A 26308-nucleotide genomic window follows, 5' to 3' on the forward strand; every position below is an offset into this window, starting at 1 on the left:
GCCACAATTTTGCGATTTGATATGATTAAAGTTGACTTTGGCATGCTTAAATTTTTTGATTTTAAATTATTTTACTTGATTTAGAAGCTTTACAACCCTTTCAAACTTTCAAATGCAGATGACCACTTAAATCAAGACTACACTGTATTTCAGTTGGTGTGTGCAGGTGGGCAAGGTGTGGGCAATATGAGCATAGGCTAATATGAGAAATTGAATATAATATGAGTTATGATTGTTAGGCTATATAAAAGAACAAATAAGCAAATTAGCAAATTACAAAAACAATAGTACATTTAAGAAAAATCTTTTTACAGATAGGCCTACAGTACCGTTACCGTATTTTTCCGGACTATAAGTCGCTCCGGAGTATAAGTCGCATCAGTCAAAAAATGCGTCATGACGAGGAAAAAAAACATATATAAGTCGCACTGGACTATAAGTCGCATTAGGGCAGAGCGGGAGCCGCGCGCGCATGCCAGCACCCGCTCGCGTGCACTTGCTCGTGCCCGCTTTACTGCATAACCCGAGCAGGAGAAAGAAAGTTTGAAGTGAGTGAGAAACTTGTAAGGGACTGGTGAAAAGCAGAGGTTACTTTAACTGTGATGAAGAAGAAAAAGTAAGCTCCTTGCGGACTGTAAGCAAGATGGCCAGAGCTGAAGGAACGAGTCCACAGATGGGAGAGGCTCAGCCGCGCGAGACGAACGCGGTGTGAATTTTTCTCCGCTGCATATTTTACTACATGCTGTTTTCTATTTTGCAGAATAAGATTTTCTTTATGGGGGCATTTTGTTTGTGTTCAGTCTTTCTAAGTTGTTGTCTTTAAGTAAATATTAGGCTACAGGAGCAGCATAGAGCGCATTCTCGTGGCTATATGTTTATTCTTGTCAGTCAGTATGAATTAAATTTAATATATAAGTCGCACCTGACTATAAGTCGCAGGACCAGCCAAACTATGAAAAAAAGTGCGACTTATAGTCCGGAAAATACGGTAGGTTGGTTAGTCGGTTGATTAACATTAATGACAGACAGATATATTGGGCTGCTGAATGCATGGACGTAATATTCTGACACATATCCAGTTATTACCAACCTGTTTATCTACACTTAAAAGCCATAACTGACTGTGTTCATGTGAGATACTCCACACCATGGACATTTTAATGTCAGTGTGTGCATGTATTCGACTATTCAGGTGCAAGGAAAACTGATCGTGAATGAGAGAGCGCTTCTGTTGTGGCATTCAGGGGTGCGTTTCCCAAAAACATTGTTAGCCAACTATGGTTGCAAGTTCCGTTGTTATCAACACAGTTCAAAGAGTCAGTGTTTCCCAAAACATCTCGGTTACATATGCAACCCTCGTTCCCTGAGGAGGGAATGGAGACGTAACGTCAATGACTGACGAATGGGGGTTTCGCTTAGAAGCCAATCATCTTTAGAAAACGCCAATGGCAGTGCCAATGCCATGGGCATGCAGACTTTGCATGCGTAACTCTGCCTACCCACGTGGGTATACAAGGAAGTATGCTGCCATAATCGCATTATGTGTACCTACTTAGGAACCAAGACTGAACTCAAGCGGTTCAAGCGGTACAGCGGATTTGGCAAAGGGATGTTACGTCTCCGTTCCCTCCTTTGGGAACGAGGGTTACATACGTAACCGAAACGTTCGCTTTCGTTCAGTCACTCCGAGTAATGTCAGTGACTGACGAATAGGGGTCCCAATGTAGTCATGCCACTCAGCTGTCTTCCAGTGCCCTGTATAAGCGTGAGTGCCCTGTTGTAAGACCATATGCCAGCAGCCATATCACCCTGTAGCCCAAGACTGGTTTCCCACTGAAGCTAAGCAGGGCTGAGCCTGGTCAATATCTGGATGGGAGACCAACTGGGAAAACCAGGTAGCTGCTGGTAGAGGTGTTAGTGAGGCCAGCAGGGGGTGCTCACCCTGTGGTCTGTGTGGGTCCTAACACCCCAGTATAGTGATGGGGACACTATACTGCCAAACAGCATCGTCTTTTGGATGAGACGTTAAACCAAGGTCCTGACTCTCTGTGGTCGTTAAAAATTCCAGGATGTCCTTCGATAAAGAGTAGGGGTGTAACCCCGGCATCCTGGCCAAATTTGCCCATTGACCCCTGTCCATCATGGCCTCCTAATAATCCCTATATAATGATTAGCTTAATCATTTCTCTCCACCAGTCAGCTGGTGTGTGGTGGTCGTTCTGGCGCAATATGGCTGCCGTCGCATAATCCAGGTGGATGCTGCAAACTGGTGGGGGTTAAGGAGACCTTCTTTATGTAAAGCGCTTTGAGAACCTAGAAAAGCGCTATATAAATGTAATTAATTATTATTGTTATTAGTAGTAGTAGTAGTAGTACAGACAAACGACTCCCACTTATCACAGAATTACCAAGGTACACTGGGAAGCATATTCCCGGTGGAGATATGCACCAAGATGCCTACCCGTGGGGCAGACTTAGAGAGTACACATATGACCTGCTAAGGGCTGCATATGGAAGAAGACTGGGGTACCAACCGAAAGTGGATGTTTAACCCCAGGGAGTGGTAAGCTTGCCAAGGGAAGACACCTGCTCAAGGAGGCTTACGGTGGAAATACACATGTGGGGATTGCCCGGAGGGGAACCATGAACATGGAGGCACCTGGCCGGACACAAAGGTCTGGGCTAGATAGGGCAGACTTACTGGTGTCAGCATCAACAGTGCTGGAGGAGCTCAGGGCTTCCCGAAAGCTCACCTGAGGAATAATGCACATATCCAGTCCGTGGAGTGGAATGGCGAGCAAGCGAAGACACCTGAGCCTAGTCCATTACCGGCCACTAGTGGAGGCGAGTACATAGTCGGACACAGGCTCCACTCGGAGATTGTAAAACCGTGTAAATGAGTTAGGTGTCGCCCAGCCTGCAGATCTGCAGATGTCTGTTAGCAAAGCGCCATGCGCTAAAGCCCAAGAGGAGGCAACACTCCGGGTGGAGTGAGCCCTAACCCCAAGGGGGCATGGACGCCCCAGCATCTGGTAAGCCAAAACAATGGTGTCCACTATCCAGTGAGCCAGCCTTTGCTTTGAGAGAGCCTTCCCTTTCAGCTTCCCACCATAACAGACAAAGAGGTGGTCTGAGGTCCTGAACACTGTGTCCTGTCTACGTAAGCGCGGAGAGCACTTAATGGACAGACAGTGCCAAGGCTGGGTCTACCGCCTCCAAAGGCAGCGCTTGCAGGTTCACCACCTGGTCTCTAAACGGAGTGGTGGGAACCTTTGGCACATATCCAGGCTGGGTTCTCAGGATCACGTGAGAATTGCCTGGCCCAAACTCCAGGCACGCTTCCTCAACCGAAAATGCCTATAGGTCCCCTACCCTCTTGATGGAGGCCAATGTGGTCAGGAGTGCCATCTTCATAGATAAGAACTTTAGATCTACTGACCGCAAAGGCTCGAAGGGTGCCCTCTGCAGAGTATCTAAGACTACTGAGGCTGGGTGGAGGCAGCAGCTGGCCCCCGGGGCAAAATATGCTTGATCGCCTCAGCTTCTGGGCGGGTGAAAAATGTTGGGCGAAGTTTTCAACCACGCCACCGAAGAGGCCATGTCCACTGTCCGTACCCCATTTCAGCCAGTTTAAGCCACAGGTATCGCTCCTGGACCACAGCTGTGGACATCACCTGACCCAGGGAGTGTCCGGTCACCTTCGTCGCCGGAGGGCGAGGTCGGTGGCGGCACGCAGCTCATCCATGAGCCCTAGATCAGCTCTACCCTTGTGCATGTCAACCGGGCCTGGTAGACCTGCAGAATTGCCATGACATGCAAACAGGCAGCAGCCTGCCCCGCAGCTCTGTAGGATTTCACCACCAATGTTGATGAGAATCTACAGGCTTTGGAGGGGTGCTTAGGATCACCACGCTAAGTCGAAGTGCTCTGCAGACATAGTTGTATCGCAACACAAAGCTCGACTGGTGGGACCAAAGTGTACCCTTAGGCTGCGGCCCCATCGAGAACAGAGATGGCGGAGGAGGTCGCCGAATGGTCATGGGAAGACAACGGCCACTTCCAGGACTGTGCAACCTCCTCATGCAGCTTGGGGAAGAAAGGAATTGGGGGCAGGGACTGACGGACATCAGCGTACGGCGCCCCCAAGAACCAATCGTCCAGCCGCAAGCGCTCAGGACAGGGCGGAGTGTTCCACTCCAGTCCGAGACTCGTGGCTACCCGAGACAGCATGGCTGTCAGCTCCGGGTCCGACTCGGGCAATGCTGGCACACCCGAGGGCGGCAACACAGAAGAGTCACCATCTTCGGGGGTGACTCAAAATTGCGTCATCCTCCCAAGCGCCAAACAAAATACGCAGTGGGGGCTAGAACCGGGTCCGCGCTCTCAGCCTGGACACTCAAGGGTTGCGGTGCGCAAGAGGGGGGTGTGGCCCGAGACGCGAGCGTCAGGGCTTTGTTCCACACCGTTATCCTCAGATCACCCTGGCCACCAGCCAAGGTACTGCCTCCCGTAGAGACGGTAGATTGGGGTGTGGCGGAGGGGACTCATACTTCTTTATGAAGCTCATCGAATCTCGATCACAGCACCGCAATGGTCATATTCCCGCAGTTGGAACATGACGCATCAGCAAACGCTGCTTGAGCATACTGAAAACCCAAGCATACCAAGCAGTGTTTGTGCCCATCGGATGTGCCACATGCAGCTCTTTTAGAGGGGAAGCCTCACAGTGACGCCGAATTGACAATGCTGTTTTGGGAAACAGTCATGAATAGCTAGTTGATTTCTTCAACAATACAACATACTATGGTAGTTAAGCAGTGAGTTACATTGTTGTATGGGAAACACACCCCAGTGGGATTCCGGAGACTTCAGTTTTGTTTGATGTTTGATACATTTAAGACGCTTGTTTTCTTTGAGCAGGAAAAATTAAAGGTTCAGTTCATATAACTGACTACTTGTATTTATTGACAAAATTGTATACATGAGAATGCGTGCATCATCAATGCATCGTGATATCGAATTGAACTGAACTGATAACCTGATAATCGTAATTGAACCAAACCATGAGACCAGTGTAGGTTCACACCCTTAATATACATATCATATGGTAAATCTCCTATTCGGAACAATTTTGCCTCAAGAATGACTGTCGTTAAACAAATCATTTGTTAAATATTTGAGATTATTTGAAAACTTTACTTTTTCAAATAATTAACAAAGTTCTACAGCAGCTTGTTCAGTTAATCCACTCAATTAGCACAATATGAGTTATACAGCTGACTTACTTCTGTCCCATGACAGTTTTCCAGCATCCCTCCACTACCCCACCTCCTCATTCGTAACTGAGTTATGGTCTGGCAAAGCTTCATAGACAAATAGTTTCCAAAGGGGCGTCACCAACGGATTTCGCTAAAATGTCTCTGGGTGCAGTTGGATAGACCTAAAACCAAACGGAGCGATGAAGGAGATGACGTATGCAGAGGGCTCTTGCTAAAGGGGTCACACCAGATGCGAAGCTCAGCGCCACGTCTTTAAAATTCAAACACATTTTTTTCAATGAGTGTACGCACACCGGCGGCGGCATTTGGCGCCTGTCTGCGGCTATTTAGGAAGTTGTTCAAAATCATGCCGCACAACAAAGCAGCATTTCAAAGTTTTATATAAAATTCATATCATATGTATAATGTGCATACTGATTTCACTATGTGCTACAAGATACACCCATCATGCAGCTCTTCTGTCAGAAGTCGATTACAAATTGAGCTTGCGTGTATATAATGTGCACGTCCGGTGTGAGATACCTGAGCTTCGTGTTCGGTGTGCGACCCCCTTTCGTTTAGCCACCAAAGGGGCAAGCTGGTATATCAGACTTTTGCCGAATCCAGTCGGTATGACAGCGATAACATCTTTTATAGATATGAAGGCTTCGAGTGTTGTTCTTTGCTTGGGTTTTAACGAAAAGGAAAAGTTTAAATCGCTTAAAACAGATGCGATAGCTTATTCGAATGAGTGATGTTCCATGGCGGCATTCATCAAAATGTTGTACGCGCTGTCATCATCGTGTAAAGCCCCAAAGTTTCTGATTGTTGCTGTGATTTCGACAGATTAGAAACGGGTATGAATGGGCTCTTTCCCAGACTACTTGCAGAGAAAATCTAAATTTGTCCGGGTTTTCCCAGGCTAGACTCTGGTTTCGGGCAAAATTCTGAGCTCAGAGCCCTTACCTCGGATTATACGCAAGTGTAAACTTTTGAGTGCACAGGTTCATTCATGTTCATCCCCTCGCTGTGTGCTCTTGTCTCGTGTGTTTTGTTGAGCACTAGTTATATAAGTTTGCAAGTCTGTTTTTTTATTTTATTTTACTTTGTTTTAAAACTAAAATGAACATGTATTAACATACTGTTAACTACACATAAGAGACTTAATGGCATTTTTTGTGATGAATACATCCATTAAAAAAGGATTAAACTGAATCTGTTCTCTGTTCCAGTTCGGTCCAGCAGAGGAGCTCAAGCCCAGAGTCCAGCTGTGTGTCTATGAAGAGTAATTGGTCTATGGGTGAACCACTAAAGTTTAAGAGTGGAGATAAACAACCTGATCTCAGGTATATAATTTCTAGTTTAAATTTAAAGTTTAAATCACTTAAAACGGATGCGATAGCTTATTCGAATGAGTGATGTTCCATGGCGGCATTCATCAAAATCTGTTTCGCTGTCGCTGCGCTGTCATCATCGTTTAAAGCCCCAAAGTTTCTGATTGGTGCCGTGATTTTGACAGATTAGAAATGGGTATGAATGAGCTCTTTGCCAGACTACTTGCAGAGAAAATCTAAATTTGCCGAAAGCTGTCCGGGTTTTCCCAGGCTAGACTCTGGTTTCTGGGAAAATTCTGAGCTCAGAGCCCTTACCTCGGATTATACGCAAGTGTAAACTTGTGAGTGCACGGGTTCATTCATGTTCATCCCCTCGCTGTGTGCTCTTGTCTCATGTGTTGTGTTGAGCACTAGTTATATAAGCTTGCAAGTTTTTTTAATTTAATTTTACTTTGTTTTAAAATTAAAATGAAAATGTATTAACATACTGTTAACTACACATAAGAGACTAATGGCATTTTTTTGTGATGAATACATCCATTAAAAAAGGATTAAACTGAATCTGTTCTCTGTTCCAGTTCAGTCCAGCAGAGGAGGTCAAGCCCAGAGTCCAGCTGTGTTTCTATGAAGAGTAACTGGTCTATGGGTGAACCACTAAAGTTTAAGAGTGGAGATAAACAACCTGATCTCAGGTATATAATTTCTATAAAATTATGCTTATAGTATGATATTTTTTAATTAAAGACAACCAGGGCCACTCTGAGAGGCTCTTTTTATACCCAATCATGTTGCCAATTGACCTAATAAGTTGGACATTGGTCCTCCAGCTGTTCCTTATATGTACATTTAACTTTTCCGGCCTCTTATTGCTACCTGTCCCAACTTTTTTGGAATGTGTAGCTCTCATTAAATCCAAAATGAGCCAATATTTGGAATGACATTTCAAAATGTCACCATTTGTAACAGTTGATATGTTATCTATATTCTATTGTGAATAAAATATAAGTTTATGAGATTATTGCATTCCTTTTTTATTCACAATTTGTACAGTGTCCCAACCTTTTTGGAATTGGGTTTGTACATCAATATCAGTGTGTCTGATTCTTTACCCTTTTCATTCTGATTTAAGGTCAAATCTTCAATCCAGACCAGTCAAAGACAAAACTGTGTTTACACCTGTGATTCAACCACAAGACTTTAATGAAAGCATGTGTCCTGGTTTCAGGTAAAATGGATGACTTTTTGTTGTGCACATCACATATCACTCAATCACATTATTTATAATTGAAATATTTTAGAAACCTAATGATGTTCTGTGTCCCATAATACTAATCAATTTCATATTTTATGACTATTTATTACTATAACTTGTGTAATAATGTGGTATTTTAATCTTATAGCCATGACTCTAAACCTGCTGAAGTCCTCGACACATTGAGATCAAATCTGAGGAAGAAGTTTGAGTGTTTGTGTGAGGGAATATCAAAGCAGGGAAACCCAACACTCCTGAATGAGATCTACACAGAGCTCTACATCACAGAGAGTGAAAGTGGAGAGATCAATAATGAGCATGAGGTGAGACAGATTGAGACACAGTCCAGGAGAGCAGAAACTGAGGACACAGCGATCAAATGCAGTGACATCTTTAGACCTTTACCTGGACAAGACAAACCCATCAGAACTGTGCTGACAAAGGGAGTCGCTGGCATTGGAAAAACAGTCTCTGTGCAGAAGTTCATCCTGGACTGGGCTGAAGGGACAGACAATCAGGATGTCCAGCTCATATTTCCACTTCCTTTCAGAGAGCTCAACTTGATGAAGAACAAAACACTCAGTCTTTCAGATCTTCTTAATTTCTTTTTCCCTGAAACCAAAGAAATGGAAATATCCAGTGATCAGTATAAAGTGTCGTTCATCTTTGATGGTCTGGATGAGTGTCGTTTGTCTCTGGATTTTCAGAGCCGTGTGAGGTTGTGTGATGTGACTGAATCAGCCTCAGTGGACGAGCTGCTGACGAACCTCATTGCGGGGAATCTGCTTCCCTCGGCTCTCATCTGGATCACCTCCAGACCCGCAGCAGCTGATCTCGTCCCCTCTGAGTGTGTCCATCGAGTGACAGAGGTACGAGGCTTCAGTGACCCACAGAAGGAGGAATACTTCAGGAAGAGAATCAGTGATCAGAGTCTGGCCAACAGGATCATCTCACACCTGAAGTCATCAAGGAGCCTCTTTATTATGTGTCACATCCCAGTTTTCTGCTGGATCTCAGCCACTGTTCTGGAGAAGATGATGAGTGAAGCAGAGACTGGAGAGATTCCCAAGACTCTCACTCAAATGTACACACATTTCCTACTCATTCAGACAAATATCAAACAGGAGAAGGACTATGAGAAGAAAGTGAAAGATGAAGACATGATTGGAGACAAACTGGGGAAACTGGCGTATCAGCAGCTTGTGAAAGGAAACCTGATCTTCTATGAGGAAGACCTGAGAGAGTGTGGCATTAATGTGACAGAAGCATCAGTGTACTCAGGATTGTGCACTCAGATCTTCAGAGAGGAGTTGGGCTTGTATCAGGGGAAAGTCTTCTGCTTTGTTCATCTGAGCCTTCAGGAACATCTAGCGGCTCTATATGTGCATCTCTCCTTTATAAACAAGAACATCAATGTGTTTGACCAAATCACCAAACCAACTAATGGAGACACAGCTTCACTATCTGATCTCCACCAGAGAGCTGTGGATGAGGCTTTAGACAGTAAAAATGGGCATCTGGACCTTTTCCTTCGTTTCCTTCTGGGTCTGTCAGTGAAGTCTAATCAGAGTCTCTTACAAGAACTAAAGACACAGACAGGAAACAGCTCTCACAACAATAAGAAAACAGTCGACTATATTAAAGAAAAGATCAGTGAGAATCCCTCTCCAGATAAATACATCAATCTGTTTCACTGTCTGAATGAACTGGGTGATCTTTCACTGGTGAACGAAGCTCAACCTCATACGAGTCCTAGAGGATTATGTAATGTGAAACTCTCCTCATCTCAGTGGTCAGCTTTAGTTTTTGTGTTGTTATCCTCAGAGGAGACGATGCAAGAGTTTAAACTGAAGAGCTTAATTGGAGCAGAAAATAATCAGTAAGTAAAACTAAGTAAAATAATTAAAGTCTAAAACATTGTGAACAAAGAGAAACAAGAATCTCAGAAATCTGTAATCCAGCAGATGTCACAGAATTTAGTAATACAAATTTTATGTTCTTTGATTTCTCTCTAACACAAACATTCCCAAAAAGCATTCCTCCATATAGTCCCTCCATTCCCTCCATATATAATACTTAAATAAAGCACAATGATGCAGACTTGTCTGTTTTGAAATAGGTTATTTGTGTGATGTATGTATAAGAGGTATTTCAGTAGTACAGACTCAAATTGCCACCTGCTATTTGTATATATGATCTGGTTATTATTTACAAAGGTAAAGGTTTCTATTTACAGTGTATTTTTGCAGTTGAGAGTATTGTAGCCAATCACAGACATGTTTGTTGAGTGCTTGTGATACAATACATGAGTTTAACCTGAACAACTTAATTGGAGCTGAAAATGATCAGAAAGTAACAGAGTTCAAGCATTACATTCAGAAAAATTATGAACAAAGAAAAACAAAGAGATCAGAGTTTTTTTTAAACATCAATAACAAGGTTTCTGAGATTCTTGTTTCTCTTTGTTCTAAATGTTGGGCGGCAGTGACTTAGGGGTTCATGTAGGTTGTCTACAAACCGGAAGATTAGTGGTTCCATCCCCTGTTCCACCTGACCAAGTGTCAAGGTGTCCATGTGCAAGACACCTAACCCCAGCTGCTGGATGGCGAGCTAGTGTATGAATGGATAATTGTGAAGCAATATGAAAACGGCTGTGGTGGCCATGGGTCTGTTGAAAGCGCTATATAAATGCAGTCCATTTACCATTCAAATCACAGGGAAAAGATTGATTTCTGGGATATTGTACTAAATTTGCTGGTGTTTCTCAAATGAGGGCTGTGTTCTAGTAAGCTCTGTGCACTTTAATGTAAATGCAGACACAGAAAAATTGACAAGAAAAAGATAAAAACATATCTGTGTTGGCTGAATACGTTTAGTAGCTTCTAAAGTTAGATACTAAAAAACCTTTTTACATGTCCTTTTTAAAACTTTGTTTATTTAATTTAAAAATATTTGAGGGTTTTTAGGAAGGTATTTATTTAGGGATGTAACGATACACTCATGTCAGAATTCGATACAAATCGCGATATTACTTATTATGTATTATTATTATTTAGATAATATGAATATTATTTTATTATCAGGACCCACAGATATTCCCCCATTGCATTATTATTGAATTATATATATATTCAACATTATATATAGTCGTTTAATGTAGTAATAATGTCACTGAAACTCCATAAACATAATTTTTTCACTTTTAATGCAGGCATTGGATCTCTTAAGCCGCGCATGCACAAACTCTCCCGGTGCTCACTACGACCTGCCTCTACCACTAATAATGCACTATAGTTATTTAAATTATGTCTGCGCTTTGACTGTAAGGAGTGCTGTTCTGGCAGCTTGTGTGTTTTAGACTATCAATACAATTGCTCACAGTAAGTAAATGTTTAGCTCATCCAAAAATGTAAACTCTGCATTTACTTACTGTCATGTTGTTATTGCATGTCATACAAGCATTTGAACTTCTGTTTACTACAGTATGTGCATGATTGTCAATCTGTTCATCACATCATATAAAGCCATTGTGTCTCTTTAGAAGACTTGGATTTGAAATAGACCACTCGATTAGTTATTTTTCAAAATACCTTTATGATTTAAAAAATATATATTTTTAAGTTTTAGAGGAAGCGACAGAAATCTCTCAGGTTTCATAAAAAATATCCTCATTATTGTTTGGAAGTTAACAGAAAGGACATGACAGAATTAAAATTTTTGAGTGAATTATACTTCATAATAACAGTAAGCTGAACCTTGGATACATATCGTCACATTTTTATATTGTAAATCTCAATTACAATGTAGCGTTACACCCCTATATTCAATGTTTTTTTTTTTACTTATAATATGAATTATTATAAACGTCATTATTAGCATTATTCATTTATTAACTTTTTATTTTCAAATAGTGAGACACAAAGTACAGGAAATGAAGTTCTTCAGAAACTGCTCCCTGTGGTTACAGCAACTAGATCAGTTGAGTAAGTAATACTGAGAACAATCATCACTGTTAAAACATTATAACATTTCTTACTTAAGAAAAGATAAATTAATGGTTAAACAAAAATATGAATGTCTTTTAACTGCAACTCTTCTATTGTAAGAGCATTACTGTAAATGTCTTTCTTTTCATTTTTACTAACTGAGACATGATTAAAATTTATTTTCTCTGCCATGAGTTGAGGCGATTGATGTTTCTGTCAGGAAACACTGGAAGAAAGGCAGAAGATCCAAGTGCAAGTGCAATAGAAGTTTATTAAACAGATACTCAGTAACCTCCAGCACTATGCGGCAAAGCCAAACTCAATATCAGTATAAAGACTCAGTCACAGTCCGTCTGGATTCGCGCACCGGCGAAGAACTGGCAACGACAGGTGACTCGCGCACCGGCGAAGATGACTGACTCGGGCAGGCAGGTTCGCGCACCGGCGAAGACTGAACAGGCACAGGCAGGCTGGCAAAGCAGGGACCACAGTGGACAGGAGAGGGGCAGAGAACAATCCTCCGCGAGCGGGTGCAGAAACCTCAAGAGCACCGACTAGGAAGCCGGAGAGCAGAGAGCAGAAGACCAGACCGGGCCAGCGTCTGCAACGAACTGACAAACAGGACACGCAAACACACACGTTAAATAGAGCGCTAATGACACACAGCTGATGCTGATAATGCTCAGCGCTCAACCTAACCACGCCTCACAACAAACACACGAGGGCGAGTCAATGAACCCGTGAACCGTGACAGTTTCTTCCATGCTATAATTAGTAGTAAAGAGGAAAATATAACCAGTTCACTCACACTGCAGCGATCTGTCATGTCAAGAGCGTCAAAACCACATGTTTGAATTTTATGATAAATTTGACTCTCCAACATGGTCAGAGCTTCTAGCACCCCCATGGTCTGATGACAGCAGTTTTTAATGCAGATGGGATATGACCAACCAGGAGGGAGTGGTTTATGATCTTGGTGATGAATGGAGAAACAGCAAAATTGTTGGCCTTCAGCAGAGCCCCATGATCGCCACGGATCCCCACTGAGGTACCCCTGCGTTCACCTTAGTGAACCAAAGCTGCAGCCTGGGACCCCCTACCCGCTTTGTCTCACACTTAAGCCTGGCCAATGTTTCTCCGCTGACTCACACTTTCAGAAAACCATGCAACTGGTCATCTAATCCCAATTGTAATTTTTTTAATGTTTTGGTGGGTGTTCTCAGGTTCTGGCCACCAGAGGTTACTCGGCCTCCACCCGACCAAGGTCAACTAAACGTTGGGCTGACTTTCGGATCGCAGTGAGTGAGCTCCTCTTTTGTGCTCAAAACCTTGACTCAGAATCAAGTCACCTACAAGTTATTTAGCACCATTTAGCACCGGGTTCTCCTCAAACTTGTGGTGCAAAAAGGAGGAGAGGAGTGACGCTCTTTCATGTTCTTTCTCCTTCAAAGTCCTGCAGCGTTGCAGTATCATTCTGTCTAGGCGGAATGACTTTAAGGCATTCAGTCATAATCCCGCAGATGTAAACACACCAATTGTCTGAACTTGTGGTTCGTCTTGTTCTGAGCAGGATTACTATTGCAATGACACGGACCTCAATAGGGTGAAAACTTTCCTGTCTCACGATGGTCTAAACCCAGCTCACGTTCCCTATTGGTGGGTAAAAAATCCAATGCTTGGTGAATTCTGCAATAATCACACACAATAATAGAAAGAGCCGACTGTAACAAAGTTCGTAATGTGAGGAAGGAAGAGGACACGGGGGTCGGCTGGACGGTTGATGCTCTTTTATTTATAAACTCAATGTTCAAAAGCACACTTAGTAGTGTGGAGATTCTTTCCAACTCAAAACACTCGCGATCACTTCCGGGTCGGCACTTCCGGCTTCCGGTTTCTCAGACTGTGTTCGGGCATCAACCGTCCGTCTCTCTCTCTCCCTGGTCTCTGGTTCCACCGAGGTTTTATACCCTCTCCGCGCTCATTACTGGAACAAGAGACAGGTGTTATTAATCTGCGTCCAACCCACTCACTTACCGCTCGTCCCGCGGCTCTCTATCCCGCTGCAGACCTCGCTGAACCACGCCCCCCTTGCCACATACCCCCACCGCCCGACTCAGGCCGGGGAGCCGTCCGGCCTGCAGACCCCCCCCCCCCCCCATTTCTGGAGAGGAAATCGGCCACCGCCATCTGAGCACCCGGCCTGTGGACCACCTTGAACTTAAACGGCTGAAGAGCTAGATACCAACGGGTGATCCGCGCGTTGGTATCCTTCATGCGGTGGAGCCATTGGAGAGGAGCGTGGTCCGAACAGAGGGTGAACTCTCGCCCCAGGAGGTAGTAGCGGAGGGTGAGAACGGCCCACCTGATGGCCAGACACTCCTTCTCTATGGTGCTGTACTTAGCTTCCCTCTTGGAGAGCTTACGGCTAATGTACAGCACCGGCCGCTCTCCCCCCTCCACCTCCTGGGCCAGGACTGCGCCCAGCCCCCTGTCCGACGCGTCAGTCTGCAACAAGAAAGGGAGAGAAAAGTCAGGGGAGTGTAAAAGCGGCCCGCCACATAGAGCAGCCTTTACTCGGGTAAAAGCCTGTTGACACGGCTCCGTCCACTGGACCGTATCTGGAAGCCCCTTTCTAGTCAGGTCAGTCAAAGGGCTGGTGAGGTCCGAATAATTTGGTATGAACCGTCTATAATATCCCGCCAGCCCCAAGAACTGCCTGACCTCCTTTTTGGTCTTGGGTCTCGGACAGGTTGCAATTGCTGCGGTCTTATCAATTTGGGGACGCACCTGTCCATGACCCAAGTGGAAGCCCAGATACCTTACTTCCACCCGCCCAATCGCACACTTCTTCGGGTTGGCCGTAAGCCCCGCTCCCCTCAGCGACCTCAAGACCGCCCTGACATGCTGCATATGCCGCTGCCAATCGTGACTGTAAATCACGATATCATCCAGATAGGCAGCAGCATATGCGGCATGGGGACGCAAAATCCTGTCCATAAGGCGCTGAAAGGTAGCAGGCGCCCCGAACAACCCGAAAGGAAGCGTGACAAATTGGTGCAATCCGAACGGCGTGGTGAAAGCTGTCTTTTCTTTGGACAATGGAGACAAGGGGATCTGCCAATAGCCCTTTGTTAAGTCCAGTGTCGAATAAAATCGAGCCGTGCCCAACCGATCAAGCAACTCGTCAACCCGCGGCATTGGATATGCGTCGAATTTCGACACAGCGTTCACCTTGCGGTAGTCCACACAGAACCTGACCGAGCCGTCTGTCTTGGGGACCAAGACTATCGGGCTCGCCCAGTCACTGTTGGACTCCTCGATTACTCCCATGTCGAGCATTGCGCCTAATTCCTCCTGAACTACCTTTTTCTTGTGTTCAGGCAGACGATACGGCCGGCTGCGAACTACCACGCCCGGCTCGGTCTCGATATGGTGCTGAATCAAATCGGTACGTCCCGGTAGGGGCGAGAACACGTCTGCGAACTCCACCTGTAATTTCGATAAATCAGTGAGTTGGGACGGCGAGAGGTGATCTCCCCCAGGGGCCAGCGCGACTGACTGTGCTTTAATACTCGCCTCTGGCCTGAGATCATCCTCTCCCCCGATCACCGTTGCCAACAACACTGATTCCACCTCATTCCATTTTTTTAGCAGGTTGAGGTGGTATATTTGACGTGCCCCGTTCCTATCGGATCGTATCACTTCATAATCGAGCTCTCCTACCTGTCGTGCGACCTCAAACGGCCCCTGCCACTTTGACATTAATTTTGAGCTCGACGTAGGGAGTAGAACGAGCACTTTCTCTCCCGGTGTGAATTTGCGTAGTTTTGTACCCCTGTTATATGACCGGCTCTGGCGGTCCTGGGCTTGCAACAAATTCTCCCTCGATAGCCGCCCCAAGGTGTGGAGTTTTGTTCGCAAGTCCAGCACATACTGAATTTCGTTCTTGGCCAAAGAAGGCCCCTCCTCCCAAGTTTCTCGTAGGACGTCCAGCACCCCGCGGGGCTGCCGTCCGTAGAGAAGCTCAAAGGGGGAAAACCCCGTGGAGGCTTGCGGGACCTCCCGCACATCCATTAAGAGGGGTTCTAACCACCGATCCCAATTTTTGGCGTCTTCCTGTACGAATTTACGGATCATGGATTTAAGAGTGCGATTAAATCGTTCGACCAAGCCGTCTGTTTGTGTGTGATAGACGCTTGTTCGAATGGATTTAATGCCCAATAATCCGTACAATTCGCTGAACGTGCGTGACATAAACGCCGTGCCTTGATCAGTGAGGATTTCCTTCGGAATCCCCACCCGGGAGATTAAACGAAACAGTGCGTCCGCAACACTCTTCGCAGAGATGTTGCGGAGAGCCACTGCTTCCGGATATCGTGTTGCGTAGTCCACGATAACTAGCGCAAAACGATGTCCGCGTGCGGATCGCTCTAATGGCCCGATGAGGTCCATCGCAATTCTCTCGAAGGGGACCTGCATTAATGGAAGGGGGCGCAATGCCGCTTTTGGGGCGGCCAGTGGATTCACCAACTGACATTCAGGACAAGACGCGCACCACCTGCGCACATTGTCATGAATGCCTGGCCAAAAAAATCGGGTCATTAAACGATTCAGCGTGGCCGCCTGTCCCAGGTGGCCCGCCATTGGGTTAAAGTGAGCCGCCTGGAAAAGCATTTCCCGGCGGCTCTTTGGTACTAACAACTGGGTTGTATCTACCTTTGTCTGAGTGTCTTGGGTCACTCGATACAACCGATCTTTTATTATGGCAAAATAAGGATAGGAGACAGGCAGGGCAGGTTGGAGAGACTGTCCGTCGATCGATCGGACCTGCTGGAAAGCGTTCTTAAGGGTGTCGTCCTGGGACTGCTCCAGAGGAAAGTCATCGCGGTCCGAGAGAATTAGTCTCTCAATCCCGCTCGGTTCCTCTGGAGTTGTCTCCGAGGGTCCCGGTTCAGTCTCCCCAAGCTGTACTCGCACCGCCCCCTTCCTTGCCTTTTTCCCCCAAGCGGCATCCGCACACAACGATCCCAATAAAGCCGTAAAGGCGGGCCAATTCGTCCCCAGAATTAGCGGATGCCGGAGGTGTGGACTAACCGCCACCTCTATACTATGCTTTTGCCCCCGAAATTGTATCGTGACTGGGACAACCGGATATTCCACCACATCCCCGTGCACACACCGCACCTTAACCATGCGGCTTGTATCCAATGCCCCAGGCTGCATCAGGCTTTGATGGATCGAGGTTTGGTTACATCCTGAATCCACCAAGGCCTGATATGTACCCCCCTTGATACTTACAGGAATTTGGTACTCTCCTGCTTGATCGGGGGTGGTCCGCTGGACGTCCGGGATCCGGATCATTGTCCCGATGTCCATCATCGGACATCGGTCCACAAAATGATCCGGATCACCGCACCGCCAGCAGGCCAGCCCAGGCCTACCCGCCGCCCCTGCGGCGGGGAGTGGGTTGGACAATGAGCGCGGGGAGGGCGCGGAACCAGAGCCACTATCACCCCCCATCCCCAGCAGCCCCGCCCCCCTGGGCGGAGCCCGCGAACTCCCGAGCGGTCCAGGGCCCATCCCACCCCGGCCTCTGGGGGGAATCCGAGGAGGGCCCGGAGGGCGGGACCTAGGGAGAGGGATAGGAGGAGAGGGAGACACAGAGGGGGGAGAGAGAGAGCGAGAGGTTAGAAGGGGTGCGCCGACCCCCAGGCACGCCACCAGGTGGTCCTCCGCCAGGTGGATGGCCGTCTCCAGCGACGTGGGCCGGTGGCACTGGACCCACTCGGCAGTTTTCCTTGGGAGCCGAGCGATGAACTGCTCCAGTACCACCAGATCGACGATGTGGTCCACGTCGCTTCCGCCGGCCAGGAGCCATCTGCGGCATGAGTCCCGGAGCTGTTGGGCCATCGCGAAGGGTCGGCCGGCCTCCCCCCACTCCAGGGAGCGGAACCTCTGTCGGTGTTGCTCCGGGGAGCGGCCGACCCGCTGGAGGATGGCCTTCTTTAGGTCATCGTAGTCCAGGAGGTTCGCCACCGGTAGCTGTTGTGCAGCCGCCTGGGCCTCGCCTGTCAGTAGTGGTATCAGGCGCACCGGCCACTGTGCCCGGGGCCACCCGCAGGCCTCCGCGGCCTTTTGAAAGAGGTCAATGAATGCCTCTGGGTCATCCTGTGGCCCCATTTTGTGCAGGGGCACGTGGACCGGTGCGCTGGCGAGCCCGGTGGCTTCGGTGCGAACCTCCCGGTCGATCCAGCTCCGGAACTTCTCGCGGTCCACTTGCTGGCCTCGGACAATGGCCTCGAAGCGGCGCTCCTGGTCTGCCCGAAGGTCCAGCATGGCTTGGTGTTGGTCCTGATGGAGGACCGCGAGGGATGTAATAATGTCCGCAAATGGCGAGGCGGAGGGCATCTGCATGGCGGCGGCGCTGTCCTACTTCCTCCCGGGTTTCGGCACCAATGTAACAAAGTTCGTAATGTGAGGAAGGAAGAGGACACGGGGGTCGGCTGGACGGTTGATGCTCTTTTATTTATAAACTCAATGTTCAAAAGCACACTTAGTAGTGTGGAGATTCTTTCCAACTCAAAACACTCGCGATCACTTCCGGGTCGGCACTTCCGGCTTCCGGTTTCTCAGACTGTGTTCGGGCATCAACCGTCCGTCTCTCTCTCTCCCTGGTCTCTGGTTCCACCGAGGTTTTATACCCTCTCCGCGCTCATTACTGGAACAAGAGACAGGTGTTATTAATCTGCGTCCAACCCACTCACTTACCGCTCGTCCCGCGGCTCTCTCTCCCGCTGCAGACCTCGCTGAACCACGCCCCCCTTGCCACACCGACATTGAAGGATCTAAAAGTGACGTCGCTATGAATGCTTGGCCGCCATTTTTTATCTTTTATCACATCTCTATCCCTGTGGTAATGTTTCTGACACCTCCTGCTTAAAACCCAAAACCTTTTTTGAGCCCTAAAGAGGTTTCTGTCCTTCCTGAGCTCTTCATAGGCCATACAACCCTCTCATGAAGGGAGCTCTTAAGCCTGCCTTGTAGGTAACCATGCTGTAGGCAACCTACTCAGGTCCCTGTCCTGTAGGGACCACATAGCAGCATTGTCGTCTCGTCGTGCTAGGGTATGCAACCGCCATCAGGTGCTGCCTACTAAAACCGGAACCTGATAGCAGATGACCACTAGCTTTCAGCATGAAGCTTCCAGGGGAGCATCCGACCAAACCATCACAAAGCAGGAGGTTGCGAAGTGCAACTTAACCCGAGCCCTAAAAGGTGGAGCAGAAGACACAGAGCAGAGGGCAAAATTATTTACAAATATGTTACGCACTGTCCACAATATTCCTCCAGGATGGGCCGAGGGGCTGCCAGAAGGTGGCGGCCAAAACAAGCTCTGGAAAGCAGGGTTTACACAAAGCTAGCCTGCCTGCACTCCAGCGGGGAGGAAAGCCAAACCCCACGACTACTGAATAAGTCGCTATTCTTTCAGCTTTACACCAACCTGCATTACTAAGAACCCAGAACGCAGATAATAAGGGGGTGGGCCTTGGCCAAATGACTCTAAAGTAAGAGGAGGCTGACTAGGGATGCGAAATTGCACAAACCCTACAAAGCAACAGCCTAGGCCAACAGATGCAGTGCCCTGGAGAGAGCCAGCCTGCACACAAGTATCACCTGAGGCTCAAAAGGTGAAAAAAAACTTCAGGAATAGCCTGTCCGAGCCCCGTGAGGCCGGACATAGATCTGTAGTTTATGTGTTAGCCTAAACTCACCCTCCCATCTATCAGTTTCCACGAGGGGCAACGCTAACTGCTTTACCCTGGGGTGGCTAAGAGCTTAAACTAGGCTAGCTTCAACTTGGAGAAATGCACTCGCCCAATACTATGCTACATTTCCACAGGAATGAGCGGTAGTCTTAACCACTGGCTTCATCACACCAAGAGGAGGCAAAAACTGTACACACAGCTGTTCACATAATGGCGGTTATTCTCTACTAGCGAAGCTAGCTCTCTTAAACAGACCACATCTCAGAAATCGTTCTAGCCACCGAACAGGAGAACTACAGGGCCCTATCCCCTTGGCGGGGAGCATGAAGTCACACACAGCATAAAGAATAATGTTTCCCTCACAAGACGGACTTACCAGCTCACTGCCGGCGTGCAATGATATCCACGCATAAGTTATACTCACAGTATGAATGCATAAAGGCACCACTGCCTGAGGGGGGCGCTTCTACAAACCATCGTCACGGCCACAATCCGGGATGTAGAATGTGCCAGGGAGAAGAATCCAACAATGATCACATGTCCCTCATGCCCACTCAGGGAAGGAGTCCTCATAACATAATGAGAAAAAAAATCCTTTCTCAATGGGGGACTCACCTGCTTGCCTCCGGTGCTTCATGATAGTCCATAAGCATGCTAGGTGCACCACTAACCTTAGGGGGGTGCTTACTAACCAGGCCAGGCGGGCCATCAGAGTCTCACATCCACTCATCACTGGCCCCCCCGGCCCCGCCCGCCCGGATGTAAGGCGCAGAGGGAAAAGGTGGAAGGAAGAGAAGCTCAATTCGTACTTGTGCGCCTTAGGGGTGGGGTCTTAACATGCCGGCGCTGGTTCTGGTTTTTGTCACTGGCACTCTTCCTCCTGTTCCGGCTGTCACGTCTCTTTAGCGTCCTACTCCTCCATGGAGGGGGCTCTCGAGAAGCAACACTAGATTGCTTGTCCTGCCGTCGCTCAGAAGGCAAACTCAGGGCATCGAGGAGAAATGACTTCTCTTTCTCCTCGATGTCTGCCAGGTCCAGTCACAGATGTCTCTCCGTGGCCACCATAGCCGCCGTCGACCCCCCAATTGCAACTGCTGTTTGCTTGGTGGCCCGGAGAGAGACATCATTGCTGCGGTAGAGCTCGGCCATCGCATCAGGGGGCAGGTCCTACTCCCTGATAGAGGTCCTTCAGCAGATCAGCTTGGTAGGCTTGCAACACCACCATAGTGTGCAACGCCGTCGCTGACTGTCATGTAGGGTGTCATTGGCCTGCTGACGTCGAAAAAGACGAGCCGAATACAGGGTCTTTCATGCCCCCACAATCTGTGCATGGAGATCGAGGAGGAATGGAAGACTCCTGAGAGCCGGGGGGTTATGGCCGTAAAGAAACCAATCGTCCAAACGATTCAGATGCGCCATGGAAGCCAGGGCAACTGTAGCCTGTGAGCAGCGAGTTCCATAACCTCCAGTAGTATGATGAGGAGGAGCCAAAATCCAGCTCCTCCTCTGACAGCTGCCTCTCGTGATCTGGCAGCTCGTTAAGGACAACCTCCTTCTCTAGGCGATTGGCCAGATCCATCTGGGAGCCCCAAGACGAGCATTGCCACACAGCCTCGGCATGAGTGGGATCGTTCCCAGAAGCCGGCCCCTCTTTCCTCATGAAGAGGGCCAGATGAGAGCAGAGCATCCTCATAGAGAAATGCTCACAATTCGCGCATGAGGCTCCCTCGCGAACCTCCCTTACACGCTGCTCTCCCAGGCAGATGACACAGAGAGCATGTGTGTCCTCAGGCATGAGAAACCTGGGAGACGGATCCGCACACTTATGGAAGCTATGCTCCTTCTCTGTGCCTTTCTCCATTGATATGTTTTTACAAGGATCGCAACTCAAGACAAAACAGTCCCTGAAGACGAAGTGGATACTGTTTTGTCTGCACGGTGCCCTTATATACTTCCTGGTCACATAATGATGACATAGGGGGCTGTCGACGGTCAATAGGATTGATGTAATTGGATAGCGATTCAGACACCTGTCAAGCTGGAGGCGTTCCCTGTAGAGTCTTTCCGATGCAGCGCGAGTTCTCTTTTGAACGGGAAATGTAATTTAATTGAGCCTTTGCATAGGGAATGTCTGGCATTTTTAGTTTGTGTACAGTCCCTGACAAAAGTCTTGTCGCTTATCTATTTTCTAAAAATACCTGATATTAACCTGACTTTTAATTAATTAACTGGTGTTAGAAATAGCTCATATGAAAAGCTAAAACCCTCCCAAATGATGTTTAATGCACTGAAATAAATAATTTTCACAGAAAAATATTTATCATTTAATCAAGACAGAAAGGTCAAATTTTGGCAAGACAAAAGTTTTGTCGCCTATACAGAAATTGAACAAATTTACTGCAAATACAAAAATATGTCAGCAAATTAAGTTGTGGTGCTGTGAGATCCAAATTTAATATCTTGTATGACTTCCATGAGCTTGAAGGACTGCATCCATGCGGTTTGGCAAGGATTCATACAATTTATTGATGAAGTCATCAGGAATAGCTAAGAAAGCAGTCTTGCATGCCTCCCAGAGTTCATCAATATTCTTTGGTTTCGTCTTCCATGCGTCCTCTTTCATCCTACCCCACATATGCTCAATGATGTTCATGTCTGGTGACTGGGCTGGCCAATCCTGGAGCATCTTGATCTTCTTCGCCTTGAGGAACTTTGATGTGGAGATGGAAGTATGCGATGGAGCACCGTCCTGCTGCAGAATTTGGCCTCTTTTATGGTTGGGAATATAAGAGGTAGCTAAGATTTCTTGGTATTTTAGACTATTGATGTTGCCTTCCACCCTGCAGATCTCTCGCACACCCCCATACTGGATGTAACCCCAGACCATGAATTTTCCGCCACCAAACTTCACTGTTTTCTGGGTGAATCTCGGATCCATTCTGGCTCCAGTAGGTCTCCTGCAATATTTGCGGCGACTGTGGTGTAATTCAACAGAAGATTCATCTGAAAAATCTACCTTCTGCCACTTTTCCAGCATCCATCCTTTTAGCAGGCTGTGGGCCTTGGCAAAAGCCACACGGTTTTTCAATTTTCTTTTGTTTAGTGCTGGCTTCTGGGCACTGATTCGACCATGGAGGCCATTTCGAGACAGAATCCGACAAACTGTTCTGGTTGACACAGGGACTTCAGGTGACCAGGTCTCGTGGAGCTCTGCTGCAGTGGAAAATGGGCTGGCCTTGGATATTCGAGTTAACAAACGGTCCTCTCGAGCAGTTGTCTTGCGGGGTCTGCCTGACCTGGGCTTGTCAAAAACGTCTCCAGTCTCTTCAAATCTTTTTTTTATCCTCTGTACTTGACGCTGAGACACATTGAAGGTGTCTGCCACATCAGCAGTGGATCTGGTCTTCAGCCTCTTGATAATCAAAACTTTAGTCTCAGGGTGAATCTTAGGCATGTTTGCAGAGGTCTAGTTGCAGTTGATGTGAAGGTCTAGTGTACTGGGGTTCTTTTTATACACACTTGAGACCTAATTGATCCATTATTAGTCACAGGTGAAGCTCATATGACAAGGTGACAACACTTATGTCTTTGCAAAAATTGACTCAATGGGCTTTACCAAGCTGTGAATATTATAATACTTTTTGGAAGTTTAGTTTTTCACTGAAACATTATCACAAAATCTGGTGGGATTAAAATGAGCCATTTCTTGTAAAAAAAATCTTGATTAGAAATATATTTCAGCGGCACTTTAGGTCAATTTGTACACAAGCGACAAGACTTTTGTCAGGAACTGTAGATGTAAACTGCAGAAATTAAAGATAAAACTCAATCAGGGATGATGATTTTATGATTTTCATTGATTGATGGTTTTCCAATGAGATTAATGGTAAATAGGAGGCAAAGCTGTTTTAAAATCTTCTTGGTTACCAAATTTTGTATTCCAAAAGTTTGTCTTTGGCACTGCCACCTTGTAAAGTTACTGTCAGTGTTACTGGACACTTATTTACTTATTTAACATTGTTGCCTCCCATTGATGTGTGTTAATGCATTGCTAGGGACATACAGAATTTTTTGTAACCACCTTTGTATTTTGTAATAAACCACATAGCTTGACTTTATTTAAATTGTTAAAGATATGCTGTTGACATTTGAACATGGATTTTTCTTATTTGACATGTATACACAGACGTTTCATGGAAGCTTTGGTCATGAATATTTGTCCAAAAGTCATGGAAAAGCCATGGAAAAGTTCTGGAAATATATTGGTAGAAATGTGTATGATCCCTGTGAATGTGTCATTGTTCTCTACAGGTTGAGGATGTGTGGTATCACAGAGGAAGGTTGTGCTGCTCTGGCTTCAGCTCTGAGATCAAACCCCTCACACCTGAGAGAACTGAATCTGTCTTCGAATAAAATAGGGGACTCAGGAGTGAAGCTACTTTCTGCTGTGCTGGAAAATACTCACTGTAAACTGGAGAATTTGAGGTAAGATGATATCTCTGATAATCACATGATATGTTGATCAGAGGGACATTTTTAAATGGTTTATAGTGAGACCAAATCAGAGTGTTTACCATTGTATTTAACATTAATTATTTTACATGAATTACATTCAACGTAATCATAGTTAATATGTTTAATAGCTTAAGCTAAAGCCGATTTAATAAATCTTCACTCTCAACACATCAGTGGCAAGGCTACATAATGCCAGGGTGGCACTGGCCAGCTCTAATTGATGGCTGCTCTACCCAATCAAATGAGACACAAAATAATTTATTTGTAGGAAAGTAGGGAACAAATCACCCATTAATTACAATAATAATTGCTAAAATACACAGATCAAGCAGATGTGTGGTTTGCATAAAGCACCAGACTTTGTTGTGTGTACGTGGCCACTGGTTAAACATAATTATTAAAAAAAAAAAAAAAATCCTGAATGAATGTCATGAACCAGGAGACGCAGAAGTAAATGTTATAGTTCTTTATTCACAGGTTGGTTACAATCTACAGGATTGTCAAATAGGTGAGTGAAGAGGATAAGCAGTTCAAATGACAGCCACACATAACTGACAAGTATTTTTGTCTTGTAGGAAGAATGAACACGATGAGGATATTTGGGTAGAAGGAACAACAGTCTTGAAAAGGATGATAAAGGTAGGTAGATGAAGGCGAGGGAGGACAAGGAGCTTCCAGGACAGTACCAGGGAGGCACTGGTAGCTCTGGTGCCTGTAGTGCATAAACAGGTGTCTTGGGGATGGCCTCCATGGAGTGTCATGGAGAGCAGGCCGCTCTAGTAAGGCCTCCTATGGCCGTGTCACAGGAGATAAGAGTATAGTATATATCTAATGGTTACTGTGGCTGTGACAAGGATGCTTGTAAAGTTCACAGTGGCCACAATGTAGAAACAGGGAAGCAGGAGACTAAGCTGGCCTCCGTGGCCAAGATGAGGGACCCAGAAGCATGGCTCTGGATTGATCTCGACTGAATTCTGGAGCTTGAGCCAACACTTGACTGTGCTCAGGGGCTGGAGCCATCACTAGAGCTGGTTCTGGAGTTACACAAGGAATGGACCTGGTTATTACACTCATTAGAATGGATTCACAAACCGGATTGGATTCTGGAATTGGCATGAGGATAATTGATGACAAAGGATTTGGGAGATGTTCTGAAGAAGATGTACCTTGGCATTCATTTTCTCTGGAACAGATTCTGGACATGAGGACTGGAGAGTGGAACTTTTCTGTAGATCACTTTTGATGAATAAAATAGGTGGGTCCACTGGTTTTGCAATCAGGTCTGCGCTGTTTGAAACAGCCTTTTTCACCCAAGGAAAAACTGAAACATTAGCTGTGGTGGTATAATAATTTTGCTTTGGGCAACAGAGAGGTAAAAACCACTTAGCCACAGCACATAATCAATACAGCTCTCAAGGGAAGAAGTGGTAGCTGACACCGGTATCTGGTGATAAAGATGATCATCTAACCAAGAGGATCGTCAAGGTACCCTCATTCCATCGAACCAGTTTGGAGAGCTTAAAATATTGTCCTACGTAATCCTCGGAGGACCATTTTGAAAAATAGAGAAGAGCAGATTCACTGTGCTGTCTGTTTCTGTCTGGTCTTCTGTCATGAAACAGGAAAGGAGACACAGAGGTAAATGAAACAGTTTTCTATTCACAGGTTGATTGCGAACTACAGGATTGTCAAACAAGTAAGTGAAAAGCATAAGCAGTTCACACAGCAGTCACACTTAACTGAGAAGTCTTGTAGGAAGGATGAACTTGATGAGGATGTTTAGGCAGGAGAAATGAAAGTCTTGAAGAGGACGATGAAGGTAGGTAGATGAAGGTGAGTTGTTGGTTGACTTCACTCTTAAGTAGAGACAGATGGGGTCCTAGTGGTAGACAAGATAATACATGTGTGTGTGTGTGTGTGTGTGTGTGTGTGTGTATATGCATGTATGTGTGTGTGTGTGTATGCATGCATGTGTGTGTGTGTGTGTGTGTGTGTGTGTGTGTGTGTGTGTGTGTGTGTCTGTGTGTGTTTGTTTGTTTGTGTATGTGAGTATGTACACTATATTGCCAATAGTCTTGAGTCCTGAATGTGACAGGCATGGAGACTAGAGATTGTGACACTGGATTATATATATCCTAAAAAGCATGCAAAGAGGAAAAAATACAATTAGCTCTGATGCTCCGCTTATGATTATTTA

General features: G+C 46.3%; 1 protein-coding gene across 2 annotated transcripts in view; it reads left to right on the plus strand.

Annotated features, from left to right (window-relative positions):
- The window catches only part of LOC137084886 (NACHT, LRR and PYD domains-containing protein 3-like), a 61970-nt gene that overhangs the window by 13562 nt on the left and 22100 nt on the right, over window positions 1-26308 (plus strand). For both annotated transcript variants that reach the window (XM_067451432.1, XM_067451433.1), the window contains 6 exons: window positions 6491-6604; window positions 7171-7284; window positions 7722-7817; window positions 7993-9723; window positions 11756-11827; window positions 23908-24081. In XM_067451432.1, coding sequence (XP_067307533.1) covers window positions 6491-6604; window positions 7171-7284; window positions 7722-7817; window positions 7993-9723; window positions 11756-11827; window positions 23908-24081 — 2301 coding nt within the window. The remainder of the gene's footprint in view (window positions 1-6490; window positions 6605-7170; window positions 7285-7721; window positions 7818-7992; window positions 9724-11755; window positions 11828-23907; window positions 24082-26308) is intronic.

Source organism: Pseudorasbora parva, chromosome 8, assembly GCF_024679245.1.
Source record: "Pseudorasbora parva isolate DD20220531a chromosome 8, ASM2467924v1, whole genome shotgun sequence".
NCBI classification, from domain to species: Eukaryota; Metazoa; Chordata; class Actinopteri; order Cypriniformes; family Gobionidae; genus Pseudorasbora; species Pseudorasbora parva.